This window comes from Brachyhypopomus gauderio, unplaced genomic scaffold (genome assembly GCF_052324685.1).
Source record: "Brachyhypopomus gauderio isolate BG-103 unplaced genomic scaffold, BGAUD_0.2 sc78, whole genome shotgun sequence".
NCBI lineage: Eukaryota > Metazoa > Chordata > Actinopteri > Gymnotiformes > Hypopomidae > Brachyhypopomus > Brachyhypopomus gauderio.
The window spans coordinates 600,136-621,986 of record NW_027506899.1 but is presented as its reverse complement, the minus strand read 5'-3'; the positions used below and the strand labels follow the sequence as shown (position 1 = coordinate 621,986).

General features: G+C 43.3%; 1 protein-coding gene across 1 annotated transcript in view; it reads left to right on the top strand.

The window, feature by feature from the left end:
• Positions 1-21,851, top strand: part of LOC143492533 (uncharacterized) — a 695,466-nt gene that overhangs the window by 95,488 nt on the left and 578,127 nt on the right. The window contains exons 3-4 of the mRNA XM_076990860.1: positions 8,874-9,047; positions 9,849-10,022. Coding sequence (XP_076846975.1) covers positions 8,874-9,047; positions 9,849-10,022 — 348 coding nt within the window. The remainder of the gene's footprint in view (positions 1-8,873; positions 9,048-9,848; positions 10,023-21,851) is intronic.

The following is a 21,851-nucleotide window of genomic DNA, read 5'->3' as shown; positions in this document are numbered from 1 at the left end:
TCAGTTATATTTTATTTCAAATTTAGATATTCTGGAGTTGGCAAATGGCAATTTATCGTTTGTGAAACTCCATTTTCCATATTTAATAATGCATAAATATATATAATATATAAATATCAAATAAAGTTACAATATGACTCACTCTTGGCATGTTCAATCTCATTTCAGATAAGGGGGTTCATACTTGGAAGATTGCGGTCATCTGCATTTCAGTTTTTGGTTTGGGATTAATTGCATTTGCTGTATATATATTTAAAGGTAAGTTTCAATTGATGCTTTTTATGACTAATATCCTGAATATTTCATATATATTAACCTGTTTATGTACAGTAAGTGTCAAGTAATGTCATTGTTAGGAAACGGTACAGCTAGGACATTCACAGTGAGTGTGAGGAGGGAGGAGGCAGACAGATCAGTTAATGATTAACAAAACTGTCAAACTGTCAAAAAATTCAAACTGAAACACTGAACAACACTATCACATCCAAACAATTACTGAGTGAAATACTTGTTAGATATATTATTCTTGTTTCTTTTTTCCTTTCTTTCTTATTCTTGTACATTAATAAATGTCAAACACCAAACGTCTTGGCTGATGAATTTGGTGTATGTAATTTTCACCAAACAGATTTCAGGCATATCATTGAGTAACTACAGTGAATAATTCAGCAGCTGCACTGATAGTATGAAAGGCAGCAGTAAGAGGAATGTGAGTCACACTATTATTATCCTTTTGAATTTGAGTTGTTTCTATATAATTCCAGCTAAATCCTCAGAGAAGCAGCTTTCTCCTGCACAGTGTTCAGCTGTATCCTACCTGCGTCTCCACTCACAGTATGTGAGGAATGAGTGGAACCTGAATAAATACAACACATCAGAGGAGGGTTATAGGAGGCTCATCCCAGCTGTCACCAACTGTAGAAAAGCTCGGTGAGTGATCCATAACACTGTTATACAAGGAGATTTACTAAAGTCACTAATCAATATTGATGAATGAAAGCATGGTGGACCACAAATTACATATACTCCCACAATGGAAAAATTATTGAATTGTTATTGATTAAATACTGAATATTTTAGATCAGGGGTGTCAAACAAATTTTGGTCTGGGGGCCACATACAACTTAATCTGATCTCAAGGGGGCCAGCAGTAAACTGATTCCAAAATTACATGGAACTAACAATAAGTCCACTTTTTTTTCTTCTCGGTATTAGTGCAAAAAAGTAAATTATAAAACTCTTCATATGAAATGAATTGTCCTTTTACTAAATATACTATGAAAACGTATGTGCAATTTCAACAACACTTTTACTCAGTTAAACATTTATTTAAGTGCATTATGCATAAAAACTGATCACAGTGACATTTTCCACATCTGGAAAGCAATTCTGAACACATGAACTTTCCATTTTTCTTGAAAAATCCAACACTGTATCCACTTTTCTCTTTTTTGACAAAGACATTTCACAGAACACACCAAAACACGCCTCTATCAGACAATATAGGAACTGCAGATTTGAAATAAAATGGAGATTATTCTTCATTAATAATCCAGGTTTATTCCACGGGCTGGACTTAACCCCCTGGTGGGCCGTATGTTTGACACCCCTGTTGCAGATGCTTTAGGAGTGTATCTAATGTGCAGCTTAAGTGAGGAGTACCTCAGAAAAGAGCTCACACACACAGATACACACACACACACATGCATGAATATCACATGCTACATGTTTATCTCATGGCACAAAAAAACTGAAATATTTATTCTAAGCGGTAAACACGCACACACAAGAACAACTACTGACATGCAAGACACACACTTAAATACACTCACACAAACAAGACATGCACTTAAATACACTCACACAAACAAGACATGCACTTAAATACACTCACACAAACAAGACACACAAATACACTCACACAAATAAGACACACAAATACACTCACACAAACAAGACACACAAATACACTCACACAAATACACTCACACAAACAAGACACACAAATACACTCACACAAACAAGACACACACTTAAATACACTCACACAAACAAGATACACAAATACACTGACAAACAAGACATGCACTTAAATACACTCACACAAACAAGACACACAAATACACTGACAAACAAGACATGCACTTAAATACACTCACACAAACAAGACATGCACTTAAATACACTCACACAAACAAGACACACAAATACACTCACACAAATAAGACACACAAATACACTCACACAAACAAGACACACAAATACACTCACACAAACAAGACACACAAATACACTCACACAAATACACTCACACAAATACACTGACAAACAAGACATGCACTTAAATACACTCACACAAACAAGACATGCACTTAAATACACTCACACAAACAAGACACACAAATACACTCACACAAATAAGACACACAAATACACTCACACAAACAAGACACACAAATACACTCACACAAATACACTCACACAAACAAGACACACAAATACACTCACACAAACAAGACACACACTTAAATACACTCACACAAACAAGATACACAAATACACTGACAAACAAGACATGCACTTAAATACACTCACACAAACAAGACACACAAATACACTGACAAACAAGACATGCACTTAAATACACTCACACAAACAAGACACACAAATACACTCACACAAACAAGACACGCACTTAAAACTTAAATACACTGACTCAAACAAGACACGCACTTAAATACACTGACACAAACAAGACACACAAATACACTGACACAAACAAGACACACACTTAAATACACTGGAACACACCGGTCACACTGACACAAACAAGACACACAAATACACTGACACAAACAAGATACATGTTAGGTACATACACAAACAAGATACATACGTATGTAAATATAGCCCGGGGGAGGAGTCAGGGTGGGCTGTGACAAAAACACCCACAGAGGGGCGTTTCTCCTGGAGTGCCCGGCAACAGCAGACCGACCCAAGACCTGTACCAAGGGGAGGAGCCAGAGCCGTGCAGGTCTGCCAGCCTCCGACACGGAGGACAGGGGGAGACAAGCAAGGCAGAAATACAGGGACTGACACAGTCACAGGGACAATGATGGGAAGAGGCAAAGACACAAAGGGAAACAGGAGGTTGGGCACAAACACAGGGACGGGTACATACACAGGGACGGGTACACACACAGGGTCGAGTACACACACAGGGACGGGTACACGCACAGGGACGGGTACACACACAGGGACGGGTACACACACAGGGACGGGTACACGCACAGGGACGGGTACACACACAGGGACGGGTACACGCACAGGGACGGGTACACGCACATGGATGCGTACACGCACAGGGACGGATACACACACACGGGGACGGGTACACACACAGGGACAGGTACACACACACAGGGACGGGTACACACACACACACACACACACACACACACACACAGGGACGGGTACACACACACAGGGACGGGTACACACACAGGGCATTATGAGCAGCTGGGGGACACGAATCGGTCCTAGACGCAGCTGGGGGCGCACCTTAGTGGCTGGGTGGCTAAGACCAGTGCACACTCTCCACCTGCTCCTCTACCTCCTCCTCTACCTCCATCTAGCTGTTAAAGGTGAAGGAGAGGTTCTCCAGAGGAATAGCAGTTTTGTTTGTGTTAACAAATCAGCTATAGATGTGTGTGGTTTATCCTGTCCGAGTCAGCTACAGGAATGTGATCCCCTCTATGAGTCAGTCATGAGTGAATCAATGAGTGAGTAAGTGAATCAGTGCACGAGTCAATGAGTGAGTGAATCAGTCATCAATTCAATGACTGTCAGTCATTGTGTGAGTGAGTGTTTTAGCAGCAATCCATGAGCAGTCTGTCATGACTTTGTGTTGTAGTCTGGCTCTGTGTAACTATGTAACAGTGTTGGGCCTGCTACTTGTAAAATGTAGTGTAAGCCATCAGTTACTCAACAACAAATTAAGCTTCAGTACACAAAAGCTACCACCCATAGAAATATAGCAAGTTACACAAACATGACAAAAGCACCTTAACTACTCAGAAGCTACTTTACGTTATTCCAACCTAATGCCAGATCAGTGCAAAATGACTGATACACTGGTAAAAACATTTACTGAAGAAGAGCCCATGGTCTAACAGTGTAGACACTGCACCTCTGATGACAGTTGATGTTTGTAGTGCTCATCAGATTTGGAAAAAGTGGCCATAAAAGTGAGTTAAATATTTTTCTCTCCACAAATTTAGATGACACATTAGATGAGCATTAGATGAGCATTTAGATGAGTATTATGTGACATGTGATGATATTAAGTGATAAATAATGTAACATCTAAAGCAGGGATGGGCAACTTCCATGATAAAGAGGGCCAAAAAATTTTCAGCACTATTATTGGAGGGCCACATGACCACGCACTTCAAATAATTGGATATGAAAGACACTACAAATTATTTTCAATAAGAACACATTTTAAATTAATTCAGATCTGTATGTTTATTGCACCAACATACATCTATTTTCTGCATATAAATGCATTGACATGTCCTTAATAAGCAACAAAGTCAAAACAATTTGCTTAATAAAAAAAGTGCAAAAGGAATTTGAAGTCCTTCATATCAAAGAAGTGTAACGCGTAGCGCGCTGCGGAGCGAGGAGGCGGACACAAACGCTGAGAAGAGCAAGATTTAATAAGGGGAATTCCATGGGCGAAGTCGTTTGTACAGGCACGGGTTAAAATGGGAGAGCCGTCCAAGTGGTCAACAGGACAGGCAGGAGTCATAACATAACAGAATCATAACAGGAGAGCCATTCACAACGGAGAAACACGACGGAGACTGAAAATACCAGAACAGCGATGACAGAGACAATCCACAAAACCGAACAAACCACAAATAACCGACAACGGGCGAAACACAGAGATACAAGTACACAGGACTAAACTAGACAGCTGAACACAATGATGACACATGCGTGGTAGACAGAGGGAAACCAGGACAACATACAAGCAGTGCGGGATAAACGATCAAGGAACAACACCGACACGAGGAACAGGGACACCGGAGTGACAGCTAGGAGAGGGGGCCGTAGCCCTACGTGACAAGAACAAAAAAGTCCTGCTCTATCAGATTTTTTTTCTTCTTTTAATTATTAAATTATTGTTGATCTATTTGCGGGCCGCACTGAGTGAGGACGAGGGCAGTGTGTGGCCCCCGGGCCGCCAGTTGCCCATCCCTGATCTAAAGTATCTCTAAGACTATCAGTAGGCCAATTGATAAATGCTGATGTAAAATAGTTGTAGAGTATCACTTGGCCATATTGATTTTGTCAAAGTAGAAAAAACCCTGGACCTTGATCATCACTCTGAAAAGCCTGAATAACTGGAGCCTATTGGTGGAAACACCTTTGTGTGCTAATCTAGTTTTTAGTTACAATCTAGTTACAATTGTCTTCAATTTTGTACATCATCATATGCTTATATCACAAATTAACAAACTTCACCTTAGATATAATTCTAATCACAGCTCTCTGTCCTCCCCACACAAATCACATATGGCATTACCTTTGCTTTCAGTAAATAAATATTTATAAGTCCATGTCTTCCCTATCAACATTTCTTTCATTAACACGAGTCGATACCTTTGAGAATCCAGCTGATCAAGGGAAATTCTTAGCAATACTTTGCAATAGAGCTGGGCGATATGCCCCCCCCCCAAAAAAAATCTTCAATTAATTTTTAATTAATCTGATTTTCGATTTTAATAGATTTATTTTCCTCTACTAAAAAACTACAGATGATAAAGAAATGGTTAAAAAAAGTTTAAATTTATTTTTCACTTAAATTTCCCCTTTGGGGTTGAAGTGCAACCAGAAACAAGCAAAAAACAATTGTAAACAAGTGAGAACATCCAGTAACTTTTTGTCACGTTGAGGACCCCGGCCCCTCCCTTTTGGGCGTGTGTTTACCTTGTCCACGTGCATTGTCTGCGTCAGTGGATCTCCGTGGTTATGGTTATGTCGTGTGATAATATGTCTCACCTGTGAATCGTCTCGTAATCACGTGGGGCTAATGTGGTTTGTCTATTTAATGTGCGCTCGCGCAGTGTCCTGTGCTCGTCGTTGTCTAAGGTTTACACGTTGCTGTGTGTGAGTTCTATGTTCTTCGTGCGCTTTATGCGCTTTATATGTAAATAAACTAAAAGTGACGTCAGTCCAGAAGGATTTCATGTCTCGTCCTTCGTCCCTCGCCGAACGTCACACTTTTAGAAGGCTTTCTCCAACATAGTTTAAGCACTGACACAATGCACCCTCAAACTTAAAATAAATAAATAAACACACCCTCAAAAAATAAATAGATATAAATAATTTGGTGCCCTTTTTAATAAAATGTAAAACAAATACAATTTAACAATTGTTGCATGTTGCGTACTGACAGTCACTGCGTGTCTACATTCTGATTAAGAACAGGGCTGCCCTCACTTTAGCCTAAATTCCAGCACTTTTCAAACCTGGAACACAATGCAACATTAATTTTTGTCAAGTAAATGTTTCTTCCCCTGTTTTTGAGGGGTGTTTCTTTATATATACTACTAACGATATACATATCGTTTCGGACGTATAAACGCTTCCGCCGTTTGTGCAGGTTCGCGCTCTAAGGTCACTCGCGAAAGTATAATCCGAGTTCGGTAACCAAGGCAGAAACTGCTTAATCCAAAATATCCCGCAGAGGGAAACTTTATTCACAACGCAACTAAACAATAGTAGCCTACTCTTCGCTCTCTCCCTCTATCGGTTTCAAATACACCTTACAGCGAGGACTTGTTTGGTCTACGTCTGACGCCGCAAAACCAAACCAACTCCAGATCACGGAGCTAGTTGCTCTTTTCTTGGGCACAAGCTCTGCCGTCATGTTTGTGTGTGTGTGTGTGTGTGTGTGTTGAGGGTGGATAGGTGGGAGGTGCTAAACTCACTGAACTACGGGAGCCCACAGTGCAGCGTCGGTGGTGAAAATTAAAACTCAGAAAATCGATTTTCATGAAAACACATCATCCTTAACTGTAAATTCGAATTAATAGATAATATCGATTAATCGCCCAGCTCTACTTTGCAACTATGAAGACCTAGATGTGAGTTTATATGGAGTCTTAATGAGTGTCAGCTGTAATATTTAAAAATTCCAGAGATGCTGATCTGTGCGGTCCTCACTGAGGATGCTGGGAAGTGTAGTTTCATATGTGAGCTGAGGATGCTATCCTGACAACAGGTCTTTATTTGAAGTGTTTAATGAAAATGAACGAAAATGAAAAGAAACATACTACTAATAATAATATTTTTGTGCAATAATATGAACATAATAAGAACGTTCTCTTCCAGCTTTCAAGAGAGGCGGTCGCACTTTATCTCTGCTCCGGCACTCCCTTCCTCTGTTTCAGCACAGCTTAGTTTCTCTGTTTTGTCTTAGTAACCTGACGTTGCTCTTCAAATTTTGGAAAGAAAATGGATTTGATCAGGTGGTCTCTCAACGCAATTGACACTATGTTTTCCACGAGGAGTCATGGTGCGGGAGAACCCCCATGTCTGGATGGAACGTTCTCAGCTGGATATGTGCATGACTCAGGGGGGATGTGGCGTAGTTTGTGTCTTGCGCCTCTCTCCCTGGAAGATGTTGAGGACGTGTTCTTATTTGGAACTTTGATTGCGGTGGCTCTGCTGATTGGATTAGGCATTGCCCTGGTGTATCAGGAAATTAAAAGAGTGGGGTCAGTTATCGAACGCCCACGCCAAGTGCCCAACATGATTGATGAGGTAGGTAGAGCTGTTGGAACACAGACTGTGACTGTTGGTAGAAGCTTGGAGTCGATCGTGGATGGAATCAATGCTCTACGTGTGAAGTTGGACGAGCTCCTTGCTAAATTCTTCATTCTGCTTAGCTACATTGGCGCCCAAACAAATTTCTCCCAGAAGGTCGTCGTCTTGGTTACGTGCTCCTACCCCTACAGAGACTGTCAGAGCCGGCTCTCGCCTTCCACCGCAAACTTTGACACAAAGACTGTGTGCCAGGCTACTGCCCCCCCCTCCCCTGAATGAATAACGCCTGTCACTGCTTACTGTCTGTGTTATAAATGCTTGTATGTGGTATGAGGATTTTGTGCATGCACACAGACTGTTGTCCTGTTCGGAGAATAATCTGTGGTCATATTTTTTTGTCTCCTCCCAGTGTTATCTCTCTATGTTTCTCCCCCACCCTGTGAAGTCCTGGTGGCACGTGCACACGCTGTAGGTGACTCGACTCTGGGTTCCTGGTGCTTTAACTGTGGGTCCCGGGGGGATGAAATTTCGCACCTTGTACCTGTACAATGTATGACAAATAAAGTCTGATTCTGATTCTGAATATACAACAGGGCATAAATAAGGCTGAATATATGAGACTACTGATGTCTAACACACACACTACCTGAAGGAGGTGCTGACTACACTAAACAAGACAAGTGACAAACACAACAAGGTCCAGGTGTTTACCACCACCGAGTGCTGGGAGTAAATACAGTACAGAGTGCAGTTCAGTCAGAGGACGAGGAATCACAGAAATAGTGTGATGGAGCAGATGTAGAAATATTGAGATGTTAGAAAAGTTCTCCCACTTCAGGAAGGAGCAGAGCGGCAACGTGACACCAGATGACCAACATCTCTTACAAATGGATGAACACGTGACTTTCAAATTAAAACATGAATTTGAATTGGTTGCACAATGTACAGTTATTTATGTTTGATTCCTGATTTCTCATGCAGGCAGTCAAAGACAGAATTGATTTAAGAGTTTTGTATTTACTCCTCTTATGCAGATTTACTGGCTGTAACCTCACTGAGGAGTTTTGCAAATCACTTGCATCACCTCTACAAACAGAAAAATCCTCCCTGAAAGAGCTGGACTTCAGTTATAGCAACCTGCAGGATTCAGGAGTGGAGCAGCTCTCTGCTGGACTGAAGAGTTCACACTGTCAACTGGAGACACTCAGGTGAGATTTGTGAATTCATTCTTGTACGGAAATGCTAATATAACACAGAAAGGGATGAGGTATGATACAAAAGCACAAGTGCTAAATTTTGGAGATGTCATTTTAAACACGGAACGCACACGCAAGCGTGCAAATTAAAATGGAAGGGATTTAATAGAATTTTATTTATACATAAATAGAGGCAAAAACCAAACAAAGAAAAATCAAGAGAGTCGACACAAAAGTGAGAAATGAGAGATCGACAACAGACCAGGTCACCCGTACAGTAGAGAAACACTCAGTATGCTTATCGAATTCAGCAATACTTCACAAAGTGGAAGTGAACATGTCCAGGTGCATATGGTTGTATGGAAATGATGGAGGTAGGATTCATGACAACAAAAAACACTAGCAGGAGTGGGTCCAGACCACGACCAACATCAAACACACACACACACACACACACACACACACACACACACACACACACACACACACACACACATACACACACACACACACACACACGTATACACACACAGACACACACATACACACACACGTATACACACACACACACACACGTATACACACACACACACACACACACACACACACACACACACACCCTAAATACAGACCCACGTGATAGTTGAACTGTACATGGCATTGAAACAGTTTTGAGGCATAATACATCCTCTTCTTTAAATATTTGCAGTCATTATATTTTTAATCTAAAAATTGCATGTTTCATGAAACATTTTCTGTGATTCCACATCCTCTGACTGAACTACATTCTGCTCTGAATTTTCTCCTTTTCAGGTTAACTGGCTGTTATCTCTCTGTGAAGTCTTGTGAATATCTCACATCAGCTCTACAAACAGAAAATTCTTCCCTGAAACATCTGGACCTTAATAACAACTATCTGCAGGATTCAGGAGTGGAGCAGCTCTCTGCTGGACTGAAGAATTCACACTGTAAACTGGAGACACTCAGGTGAGTTTTCCACAACACTAAAAATATTAAACACCTTATGTCAGTAATTGGTAATATGTGGGAAACGTATTTGGTAATACGTGGGAAACATATTATCCACAACAATAACATTAAACATCTCAATATTTACAGATCTGCTTCATTACACTGTTTCCGTGATTCCTCATCATCTGACTGAACTGCACTCTGTACTGTATTTACTCCTTTACAGACTAGCTGGGTGTTATCTCACTGTGAAGTCTTGTGGATATCTCACTTCAAATCTAAAAACAGAAAACTCCCTGAAACATCTGGACCTTAATAACAACAGCCTGCAGGATTCAGGAGTGGAGCAGCTCTCTGCTGGACTGAAGAGTTCACACTGTAAACTGGAGACACTCAGGTGAGTTTATTGTGAGTTCATTCTTGAATGGAAAGGTGTGAAGGCACTGAGGTAGTTTTATAAAGGCTAGCATGTTGTCTTCTATAAAGATCTCCAAATATTTTTGTTAGTCACACAGAAATGTTTCTGTGATGGGATCAGAGAGGGAGTGAGATGTTTGGAGTGTTTTTATTATCCATAGTGAACAATCAAAGGACAAACAAACAGAAATGTAAACAGTGCTGGCAGTTGATCTCCTGGTGTTGTGATGCTGCAGAGAATCAAATCTAGTAGATAACGGGCAGTAAAGTGAGAGTGTCATCTCGCACTCAGTAGTGAGGAACTATGAGCAGCACAGGACGGTGTTCCTGTGAACTTAAGGGAGGAAACATGGAGACAAACTAGGTACAGGTAATCAGTGATCAGGAGATTGGGAGAGAGGAAGGTGTGTGTGTGTGTGTGTGTGTGTGTGTGTGTGTGTGCGTGTGCGTGTGTGTGTGTGTGTGTGGTGCCTGGCGTACCAAGAGAACAGCTACTGGATTGGATAACAAAGTGATGATTGTATGAAAAATGATTGATCAAACTAATTAAAGTTTATTTAGAGTTACAGAGTAATCACAGGTCTGTCACATGTTTACTTCACTGAATGGTTTAGTTTTTAGTGGGCGGAAGAATTGATCTATTTCCAGGTGAGAAGGCATTTAGGGCAGGTAGTTTATTCAGGCTTACTTTATTGAATTTCCTATGAAACAGTCCATCACTACAGTGAGGTAGGTTGGCTGTGTCAGTCGCTACAGTGAGGTAGGTTGACTGTGTCAGTCATTACAGTGAGGTAGGTTGGCTGTGTCAGTCACCACAGTGAGAGAGGTTAGCTGTGTCTGTCACTACAGTGAGGTAGGTTTGCTGTGTCAGTCATTACAGTGAGGTAGGTTGGCTGTGTCAGTCACTACAGTGAGGTAGGTTGGCTGTGTCAGTCACTACAGTGAGGGAGGTTGGCTGTGTCGGTCACTACAGTGAGGTAGGTTGGCTGTGTCGGTCACTACAGGGAGGTAAGTTGGCTGTGTCAGTCACTACAGTGAGGGAGGTTGGCTGTGTCAGTCACTACAGTGAGGGAGGTTGTCTGTGTCAGTCATTACAGTGAGGTAGGTTGTCTGTGGCTGTATTTGGGCTTGTTGTCACACACTGGAGTAAAAGAATGATGCACCTTTTGTAAACTTTGGATATGTCAGTCCATTTATTTTTTACAGTCATTCTCCATAAGCAGTGAACAAACTGCTGACTAAAACTATTTTGTTAAAGGTGGCACTGTTTCTAATAAAGAACTGTTACTGGAGCAGAACTTTTAAAGGCCTGAATATTTTCATCATCTGCAGGATCGCTCTTTCTGTGTCATTTCAAATCGTCTGTTCGAACTGCACTGAACTATTTTATTTACTCCTCCTTTACAGACTAGCTGGCTGTCATCTCACTGTGGAGTCTTGCAAATCTCTCACATCTGGTCTACAAACAGAAATCTCCTCCCTGAAACATCTGGACCTTAATAACAACAACCTGCAGGATTCAGGAGTGGAGCAGCTCTCTGATGGACTGAAGAATTCACACTATAAACTAGAGACACTCAGGTGAGATTTCTGTGAATTCATTCTGGAATGGACATGTTAATCTGTGAAGGTATTATAGTGTAATTTTATAAAAGTCAGCATGTCTTCTTTACATATTTCCTGATATTAATATTTTAGTCATCTTGGCTGATTTCATAAATGGCTGCACTCGGTTTCCCTATCTAGCCCTATAAGTGTAGGAGTCACTTATCTTCAGATGGTGTTATTTTAGTGACATATTTAGGTAGAGAGTGAGAGAGAGAGAGAGAGAGAGAGAGAGAGCGAGCGAGTGAGTACTGCCACTACTACTATATTATAAAAAGTAACAAATAGCATAACAAATATGCTAATATTATTGGTCAACTAAAACTGGGAGCACATGAAACAGTGTTGTCTTTAAATAACAACCTTGTGTCACGTTGAGGACCCCGGCCCCTCCCTTTTGGGCGTGTGTAAACGTTGTCTACGTGCTTTGTCTGCGTCAGTGGATATACGTGGTTAGGGTTTTGTCGTGTGATTAATAAGTCTCACCTGTGATTCGTCTCGTGATCACGTGGGGCTAATGTGTCTTGTCTATTTAATGTGCGCTCGCGCAGTGTCCTGTGCTCGTCGTTGTCTATAGTCTACACGTTTCTGTGAGTACGTTATATGTTCCTCGCCGACAAGAGACACCAAGACATGCCAGGCTACAAGCCAAAGCCCAAGAAGGACAAGAAGCCGGGTAAGCGGCATCACCACCCGTCTTCCTCCCCCCCGCGTCGCGGCTCCATGCCGACTCTGGAGCTGCTAATGCAGGACCCGGAGTGTGCGTACCTGTTGTGTGCGGCTCGGGAGACTGCCATACCCGAGCTGGCGAAAGAGTACCGCCGGACAGCCGCGCGGGTATGGGTCGAGAGGCACCCCTCTCCTTCCCGGGCACTTCCGCCCCTGCGGAAGGGCGACCACGAACAGGAGGAGGAGGGAGAGGAGAGGAACTTCCCCCCGCGCTACGGAACCGCTACGACAATGGAGCAGGACCCGATCTGCGCGTTCCTGCTGCGTCAGGCGCGGGAGCACCACGACCCCGAGGCGGCGGAGAGGCTCCGCCAAGAGGCAGTAAGGCTGTGGGAGAAGTACCGCCCCTCTCCCTCTAGGGATCCATCACCCCTGCGGGTAGGCTCCTTCGCGCTCTGCGGGACGGAGGGGACTCCCGAGAGCGAGTTCGGGGTCGAGGACTCCGAGGAGGAGGAGGAGCAGGAGGACGACGAGAAAGACTACCCTCCCTCGTTGTGCGACGCCTCCACCGTCTACTACGGAGAGGAGGGGGAGGAAGCCTACCCCCCGTCGGTGAGCGAGGCTTCCCCTGTCGACCACGGCGAGGAGGAGGAGGAGGAGTCGGAGAAAGACGACTACCTCCCTCCGCCCGTGGGTTCCACTCCTACCGTAGAGGAGGGCGGGGAGGAGGAGGAGGACTACCCTCCGTTGGGGTGCTCCACACCCACCGCTGACTACGGTGAGTCGGAGGAAGACTCCTATACGGAGGAGGAGGAGGACAGTCCGCCGTCTTCGAAGAGATCCGTTGGGACCGTTAAGGGGAGTGCGGAGAGCCGTCCACCCTCCGATCGCTCCGGCGAGAGCGCAATGGACTACTCCCGGGGTGGCAGCCCAAAGCAGTCCATGGAGTGGAGCCGGGTGAAGGAGGAAGACATGGACATTGACGAGGAAACCCAAACGGCCCGCACGGGGCGTCCGCCAGCCGCGGTGCTCCAGGCGCGCAAGCCAGCCGCGCTGCACTCGGCGCGCAAGCCAGCCGCACTGCACCAGGCGCGCAAGCCAGTCGCGCTGTACCAGGTGCGTCCGCCAGCCGCGCTGCTCCCAGCGGAGGCTTCGCAGCGAAGCCTGGCGGAGGACCGACCACTGCGGCTCCCGCACTGCTCTCCCCTCTTATCTCTACTCCTGGCGCACAGCCTGGTGCCTGTTATGTGTTTGACTGTGCCAGTGTTTGTCAGTCTTCCCGTGTGTTTGCCAAACCCCCTGTTCCCGTTTGTGCCTCTTTGTGTGAGTATGCCAGTCTGTGTATTTGTTTCTGTTCCGTTTAATGTGTACGGGTAGTGCCCTTGGATGGGGCGTCTGTCACGTTGAGGACCCCGGCCCCTCCCTTTTGGGCATGTGTAAACGTTGTCCACGTGCTTTGTCTGCGTCAGTGGATATACGTGGTTAGGGTTTTGTCATGTGATTAATAAGTCTCACCTGTGAATCGTCTCGTGATCACGTGGGGCTAATGTGTCTTGTCTATTTAATGTGCGCTCGCGCAGTGTCCTGTGCTCGTCGTTGTCTATAGTCTACACGTTTCTGTGAGTACGTTATATGTTCCTCGTGCGCTATTGCGCAATCTCTGTGTGGACGAAATAAAGTGACGTCTGTAGCAAGGATTCCGTGTCTCGTCCTTCGCTCCACCCCGTTCGTCACACCTTGTTTCTATTAATAACCTTGTTTGCTGTTGTATAATTATGAAGTCTGTTTACTTTTAATAAAATAAAAATGTAAAAAAAAAGTAAAATTAATACACTCCACAAACTATTAAAATTGTACAATTTGAATACATCAAAGGCAGTAATGTAATCCATGAAAAGGAAAAACTTGAAACTAGCGATGGCAATTTGATTGACCATCAAATATGATGTTGTGCGGGCCCATGACCAGAGATGTTATGATGTAATTTCAGTGGCCAATAGCATTAAGGGAGCTGTTTAGATTTACTGAGGTGAGGTCAACTGTAGGAAATCATGAAAATGTGTATTTTATACAAAGTCTATCTAATTTAGCTAGCTAATTGTATTTCTGTCAGATTTGTCTGAGTTTGTCGTCTATGTACCCGCAGGTTAACTAGTCTTGTGAATATAAGTCACAGATGTATATTCACTGTAAGAGTTTGCTGTCTCTATTTATGTTACGGTCACAGCTCCGGACCCTTCCCTGTGGGTATGTCGCTACGTTGTCTGCGTGCCGTTATGTCCATGTACTTCCGTGGGTGTGGGTCGTTTGTGACAGTGTTGCCAACTTAGCGACTTTGTCGCTATATTTAGCGACTTTTCAGACCCTCTAGCGACTTTTTGTAGTAAAAAGCGACTAGCGACAAATCTAGCGACTTTTTGTGGTGTTATTGGAGACTTTTGCCGACTCTGAACAAACACGCCCTTCAGTTGCTGTCCTCTGGGCCGTGAGCCCCGGCGGGTGCTGCCGTGAGCCCCACAACACTCAGTGCAGTCTCACACTCAGAGCAGACCCTCACCGCTCCACGTCCACACTGCAAATGAACTGTGCATGCCCAAAGCTGCCGCCGACGGGGGATGTAAATATGTGAGACACGAAAAGAAATCAATGAATTTAACTCACACAGTCTCAGTCATTCTTCACCTCATTCACCACGTAGCCGGTCACTCGACTCGTCCACAGTGCATTTCTGTGAAAGCTTAACATCTAGCTAACTTGCTCATCATGTCTCACTCTAAACTCTATTCTCAAAAATACAGGAAAGAATGGGAATCAAATCCTGAATTTAAAGGCTTGTAACGTGGTCCCCCCCCCATGTCAATCATGGACTTGTTGGTTTTGTTTTCCTTTTCCATGTGCACTTTTACGTAGTTTCCACGTCATGTTCATCCCCTTGTTCTGAGTCATTAGTTTCACCTGTATGTAATTAAGGGTTATCTGGTTTTAGTATTTAGATGCCTGCTTTTGTTTCCTGAGTTGCTGGTGATTGTTTCTATGTATGTGCGTCTCTGCAGAGTTTCATGTTCAAGTCTTGTCTGTTATATTATGTTAAATCCTGGTGGTGTTTCTTGGTCATTCCAGAGTGTTACTTTCGGTCTGTGTGCGTAAGTGTTATGTTTAGCTTTTCCTCGTGATTCGTGTTTTAGTTCTTTGGTGTTTTCCTTCTTTGTCCCTGTTCATTTGTGGAAATGTAATACCGTTTCAAAGTCAAGTCTCTTGGTTAGTCGTGTGTGTTTTCGTGATTGTACGTCGTAGGATCTACGTTATCTGTCGTAGTGTTTTGTGTTGAAGTCATTCCGGAGTGTCATACTTGGTTTTGTTTAGTTGGTTTCCTTTAATTGAAGGTAGAAGTGTATTTGGTGTTTAGTAGTTTCTTGCCTAGTGAGTTTGAGTTGTGTCTGTGTTTTGTATATCTCTAGAGTTGACCGGTTATAATTGAAGTGTTGTTATAATTTTGTTCGTTCTTTATTCATTATGCCCCGTCGTGCTCGTAAGTCTAAGTCTGATATGTCAATCGGTTGTTTGTCTCTTGTTCGCTCCTTCGAGAGCACACATATTAAATGGTTTCTCTCCGCAATTGTGTCCGCCCCCTGCTCCCTCTGAGTTAGTCGTTACAAGGCTGGTTGAAGCCATGTATTGGAGATGATACATGGGCATACTGCCTGTATTGTAAGGTTGATTTCTATGCCAACTAGTTCCTGCTAACTGCTACTCATATACTAACATTTAACAACACAGCAAAAAAACTATTTATGTAATTTATGTAAAAATTATTTATACAAAGCATTAAAGTCATGTAGTTCTTTTGAGAATTGACTGCCTATTTCAAAGGCAACAGATGTTGTTCATATGTAGTTCTAACATATTTAGGGTGTTTTTTACTCATTTTCTTCTCTCCCAACGTTATTCTTTTACATCTTCAAAAACATGTATTATGCAAATTAGGAGATGACGTCATTTACCGACTTCTAGCGACTTTTAGGACAACCAATAGCGACTTTCCTTACTGAGGAGTTGGCAACAGTGGTTTGTGAGCATGTTCGTAGTCTCACCTGTGCCTTGTCTCGAGATCACGAGGGTCTGTGTTCATCACCTATTTAATGTGCGTTTGCGCAGTGTCTTGTGCTCGTCTTTGTCTAAAGCTTTGTGCCTGTGTGAGAGAGGTGTATCTGTTCTTGCCCTCCGCTCGGAGCTTCACGTGTTTGTGTGTATTAAAACGTTTCATGTTGCACCATTCGACACTCGTCATGCTTCCTCCCTCGAGTGTTACAATTTACCTCAGAGACTCAGATATTAGCATTAGCATCACAGTCAGAGAATCAGCCATGTTAGTTCTGGGGATGTTGTTTAAACATCTTTAATAGTGGAGACCTCTAAGATAGCGTGATGGGGGAAGAGTCGGTATAAGTTTATTAATTATTACGGCTAACGGTACTAGTTAGTAGTTTTATTGACGTTGTTGGTTGAGGGACGACGAGCTGACCGATAGCACCCTGATATCACAAGAGATAACGACATCCCGCATCGCGAGTGTTGGTTCACCGCTCGGTAGTGGCACCGATCTACCGGGGATGTGGGATGATTCACTGAGTGAACCGGTGTTCACCACCCACGGTGGGATGAGGAGAGACAACAAGTTCAGGTGTGTCAGATATTCAGGTGTGTCAGACATGTTCAGATTAATGAGTGTAAGGACAGAGGACTCCACCAGTCCCGCAGCATATGATTAGATTATTAGAGGAGGTGGAGGTGAGGTGATCATTCTGATCATTAGTGTGGAATAGGGGCTAAAAATGTGTTATGACATATTAACACAAATCACAAATAATATGTGAGTTGATTAATCTGATTAATGTTAGTGTGGTTTATAATGTAGGTTTGTGTTTAGAGTACTTTGTGTTGGTCTCCACTCACTGAGCGTCACATATCAGGAGTTTATATCATCATAGTAGTGAGAGGAAAGTAATAGTGGGTGAGTTAATCTAAATTGAGAGCCACCATTTTAACTGAGGAGACCCAAACCCACGACTCCAGTAAACTGCACCACACCCCCTATAGAGGGGCTACACCTACTTGGTTTATTCAGGGTTTGTATAACTCAAAATGAACCTTCAACGTTACTCTGAAATATTCCTCAATCACCATTTTTACAATATAGCCTACTATTAATTTAGGTTATTTTACATTTACACAACCCACAAGTGATCACACTTTGTAGTAGTGAAGCAGTCAAAGTTATTAGCAGAGGTTAAAAGATGCTCTGGTTTATCCTGTATCATCCCCTTGAGATGCAACCATATGGGTTAATGACTAACAATGACACCTGGTGGTCATTTTTATTATGCAGTTATGTTCTCTAAACACACTAACATCTAAATGTGATAAACAAAATATGTATGCAGTTTTTTAATAATAAAACATGTCTATATTGTAATATCTGTTGTGTCAGCTGTAGAGTGTATAGTAATATCTGTTGTATCTACTTGCAGTCTGGCTCTCTGTAATCTTGGGGGAAAGACTTGTGAAAATCTGTCATCAGTTTTGCAAATGGAAAAATCCCTCCTGAAGGAACTGGACCTTAGTAACAACGACCTGAACAATTCAGGAGTGGAGCAGCTCTCTGCTGGACTGAGGAGTTCACACTGTAAACTGGAGACACTCAGGTGAGATTTGTTATATTCAACAGAGATTCTTCTTGGTTGGTCCTGTAGCTCTGACCTCCATCACCATGAAATGTTTTGAGAGTTCAGTCATGCAGCATATTAGACCCTCCTGCCTCCTACTTTGATCCCCTTCAATAATCATATAATGTAAATAGATCTGGTGAGGACGCTGTATCCAGTGAACTACACGTGACTCTCACACATCTAGAGAACAAAGACACGTCAGGATGTTTATCTACATCATCTCCACTTTCAATACCATCATTACACAACAGCTCACAGAGAAGCTGGTCACTCTGGGCCTCCACACACCACTCTGCAGCTGTGTACTGTACCTTCTTACACACACAACACTCTGCAGCTGTGTACTGTACCTTACACACACACCACTCTGCAGCTGTGTACTGTACCTTCTTACACAAACACCACTCTGCAGCTGTGTACTGTACCTTCTTACATCTTTGTCGTCTTGGTTGCCTGCTCCTACCCCCACACAGAGACTGTCAGAGATGGCTCTCGCCTTCCACCGCGAACTTTGGAAAAAAAACTCTGTGCCAGGCCTCTGCCCCCCCTCCCTCTCTGAATGAATCACACCTCTCACTGCTTACTGTCTGTGTTATCAATGCTGTATGTGCTATGGGGATTTTTTGCATGCACACAGACTGTTGTCCTGTTCGCGAGAATAATCTGTGGTCATATTTTTTTTGTCTCCTCCTGGTGTTATCTCTCTATGTTTCTCCCCCATTCTGTGAAGGTGGCGCGTCTACGTGCTTTAACACTGGGCCCTGGGCAAAAAAAACATTTCATCTTGTACTTGTACAATGTATGATGAATAAATCTGATTCTGATTCTACAGACAGACCACAGTCAGTGAGAACAGAGAACAGAACAGCTCAGTGTCGATCAGATTATTTAGACGTGTTTCCTCTTTCTTTATAATGCTGCCTCCCCAGCACACAACAGCATAAAGGACACTGGCCACCACAGATTGGTAAAATATGTATCAATGTTTTGCAAATCTTAAAGGACCTCAGCCTACTTAAAAAATTAATTAATTCATTCATTAAAAAATAAAGTGAGCTTTGGCCCTTCCTGTACAGAGAGTCAGTGTTAATTGACCAGTTCAGTTTATTATTCAAGTGTACCCTGACGTACTTGTAGGTACTGACTACCTCTACATCACTCCCCTCTATTGAGATGTGTCTTGGAGTCTGTCCAGACTGACGGAAGTCCACCACCATCTCTTTTGTCTTTGAAGTATTTAGCAGAAGGTGGTTCTTCTGACACCATACAACAAAGTCCTTCACTAGGTTTCTGTAATCTCCTTCCTGTCCATCTCTGACACATCCAAGAACAACTGTGTCATCTGAGAACTTCTACATGTGGCAGGTCTCAGAGTTGTAGCTGAAGTCAGAAGTGTAAAGTGTGAAGAGAAAAGGGGACAGTTCAGTTCCCTGTGGTGCTCCTGTGATACTAATGACGTTTCTGATGTGCAGCTCTCCAGCCTGACATACTGTGGTCTACTAGTGAGGTCGTCCGTAATCCAGGTTTTCAGGTGTTAGTCACATTTATTGCCGTCCGTTTGTCTCTTAGCAAAAGGGGCTGTACGGTGTTAAAAGCACTGGAGAAGTAAAAGCAAAACCATGATTCTGGCAGTACAGCCTCCTTTATCCAGATGAGAGTGGGTTCTGTGGAGGAGGTGTGAGATGGCATCTTCCACTCCCACCTTTTCTTGGTAGACAAACTGTAGTGGGTCCACTGCTGAACTGGAGGTGTGAGGAGGTGGAGTAGCAGTCGCTCCATGATCTTGGTGGTGATTATGTTTCTGTATGTGGTATCTGAGCATTATGATCTGTGGAGAACAGTATCTCACTTCTGTATAATCTGAAGGTGAATGATAGAGGTGACAATAAACTGAACTGAAGGTGTAGAGTTCAGTTCCTCTACTAATAGAGCAGGAATCAGCTTCTTCATAAAGAGAAGACTCCTGGATTACAGCACTGTTGTTTATAATGACATCAACAGAGCTCCATAAACCCCACACATATGTAAGTCTGCATCCCTTGGGTTTCTTAGGCTGTTCTCAGCAGTGTCACTTGTCCTTTCTCTGTACTAAACATGAAATATCTTCCTCTGATTCAGAGATGCAGTAATGTGACAGTGTTATCACATGACATCACACAGTCACATATAGAAGATTTTACAGGCATCATCTCCTACAGTGTGACATGTAACAGTCTTATTATACCTCTGATATCACACAGTGTAAGTCCAGTTTTAGGTTCTTCTGATGTAGGTTAATAGTGCACTAGAGTTCTGAAGGGTGAGAATAAACATAAGAGCTCAAATAAACACAAGCAGCAGTGATGTGGAGAAGAGTGAACAAAGCCGTCTGCACGGAGGACGCCATCTTGGAGATGAGAGTGGAGGAACCTTCACTACAGTTCCCAGCCTCTCTAGCTGCTCCATGAAGACTGATCTGTGATCACATCTCCTCTCTCTCTCTCTCTCTCTCTCTCTCTCTCTCTCTCTCTCTCTCTCTCTCTCTCTCTCTCTCTCTCTCTCTCTCTCCTTTCTGCAGATTGTCTGGTTGTCTGGTCACAGAGGAAGGTTGTTCTTCTCTGGCTTCAGCTCTGAGCTCAAACCCCTCACACCTGAAAGAACTGGATCTGACCTACAACCACCCAGGAGAGTCAGGAGTGAAGCTGCTCTCTGCTAGACTGGAGGATCCACACTGCAGACTGGACACACTCAGGTAACATTATAGTGTGTGTGTGTGTGTGTGTGTGTGTGTGTGTGTGTGTGTGTGTGTGTGTGCCCTAGGGTTCATGAGTAAACCACTGAAGGCCATAATCATCTGTTCCTTATGTATTTCTGACTGGTCTCCCTATTAATAATTCATCCTGTTTGTAGACTCTGCTGTTCAGTGATATGTTTGTAGTGTCTTTGTTGTCTAGTGTTTGGTTTTAGGGTGAGTTGGGGAGTCAGTGTTATAGTGAACTGTACTGCAGTGTGTTATAGTGAGTGTGTCAGTGTTAGTGGGTGGAACTGTGTAGGCCAGAGGGCGGAGCTACAGTCCACCTGCATTACTGGTTGGTTCCTGCTCCCCATCATGATGGACAGGTGTGTGTCATCAGGGGGAGGAGCCTGGACAGCAGCTGTCTGGACAGAGTGGTTGGGTTATCTGTGAGTATGTGTGTGTCTGCGGGTGAGGAGTGTGGTTGGGGTGAGCGTGTGTGTGTGTGTGTGTGTGTGTGTGAGGAGTGTTTCAGTCAGTGTGGTCGGGGTGTGTGTGTGTGTGTGTGTGTGTGTGTGTGAGAGAGAGAGAGAGAGAGAGAGAGAGAGAGAGAGAGAGGAGTGTTTCAGTCAGTGTTGTTGGGGTGTGTGTGTGAGGAGTGTTTCAGTCAGTGTGGTTGGGGTGTGCGTGTGTGAGGAGTGTTTCAATGTGGTT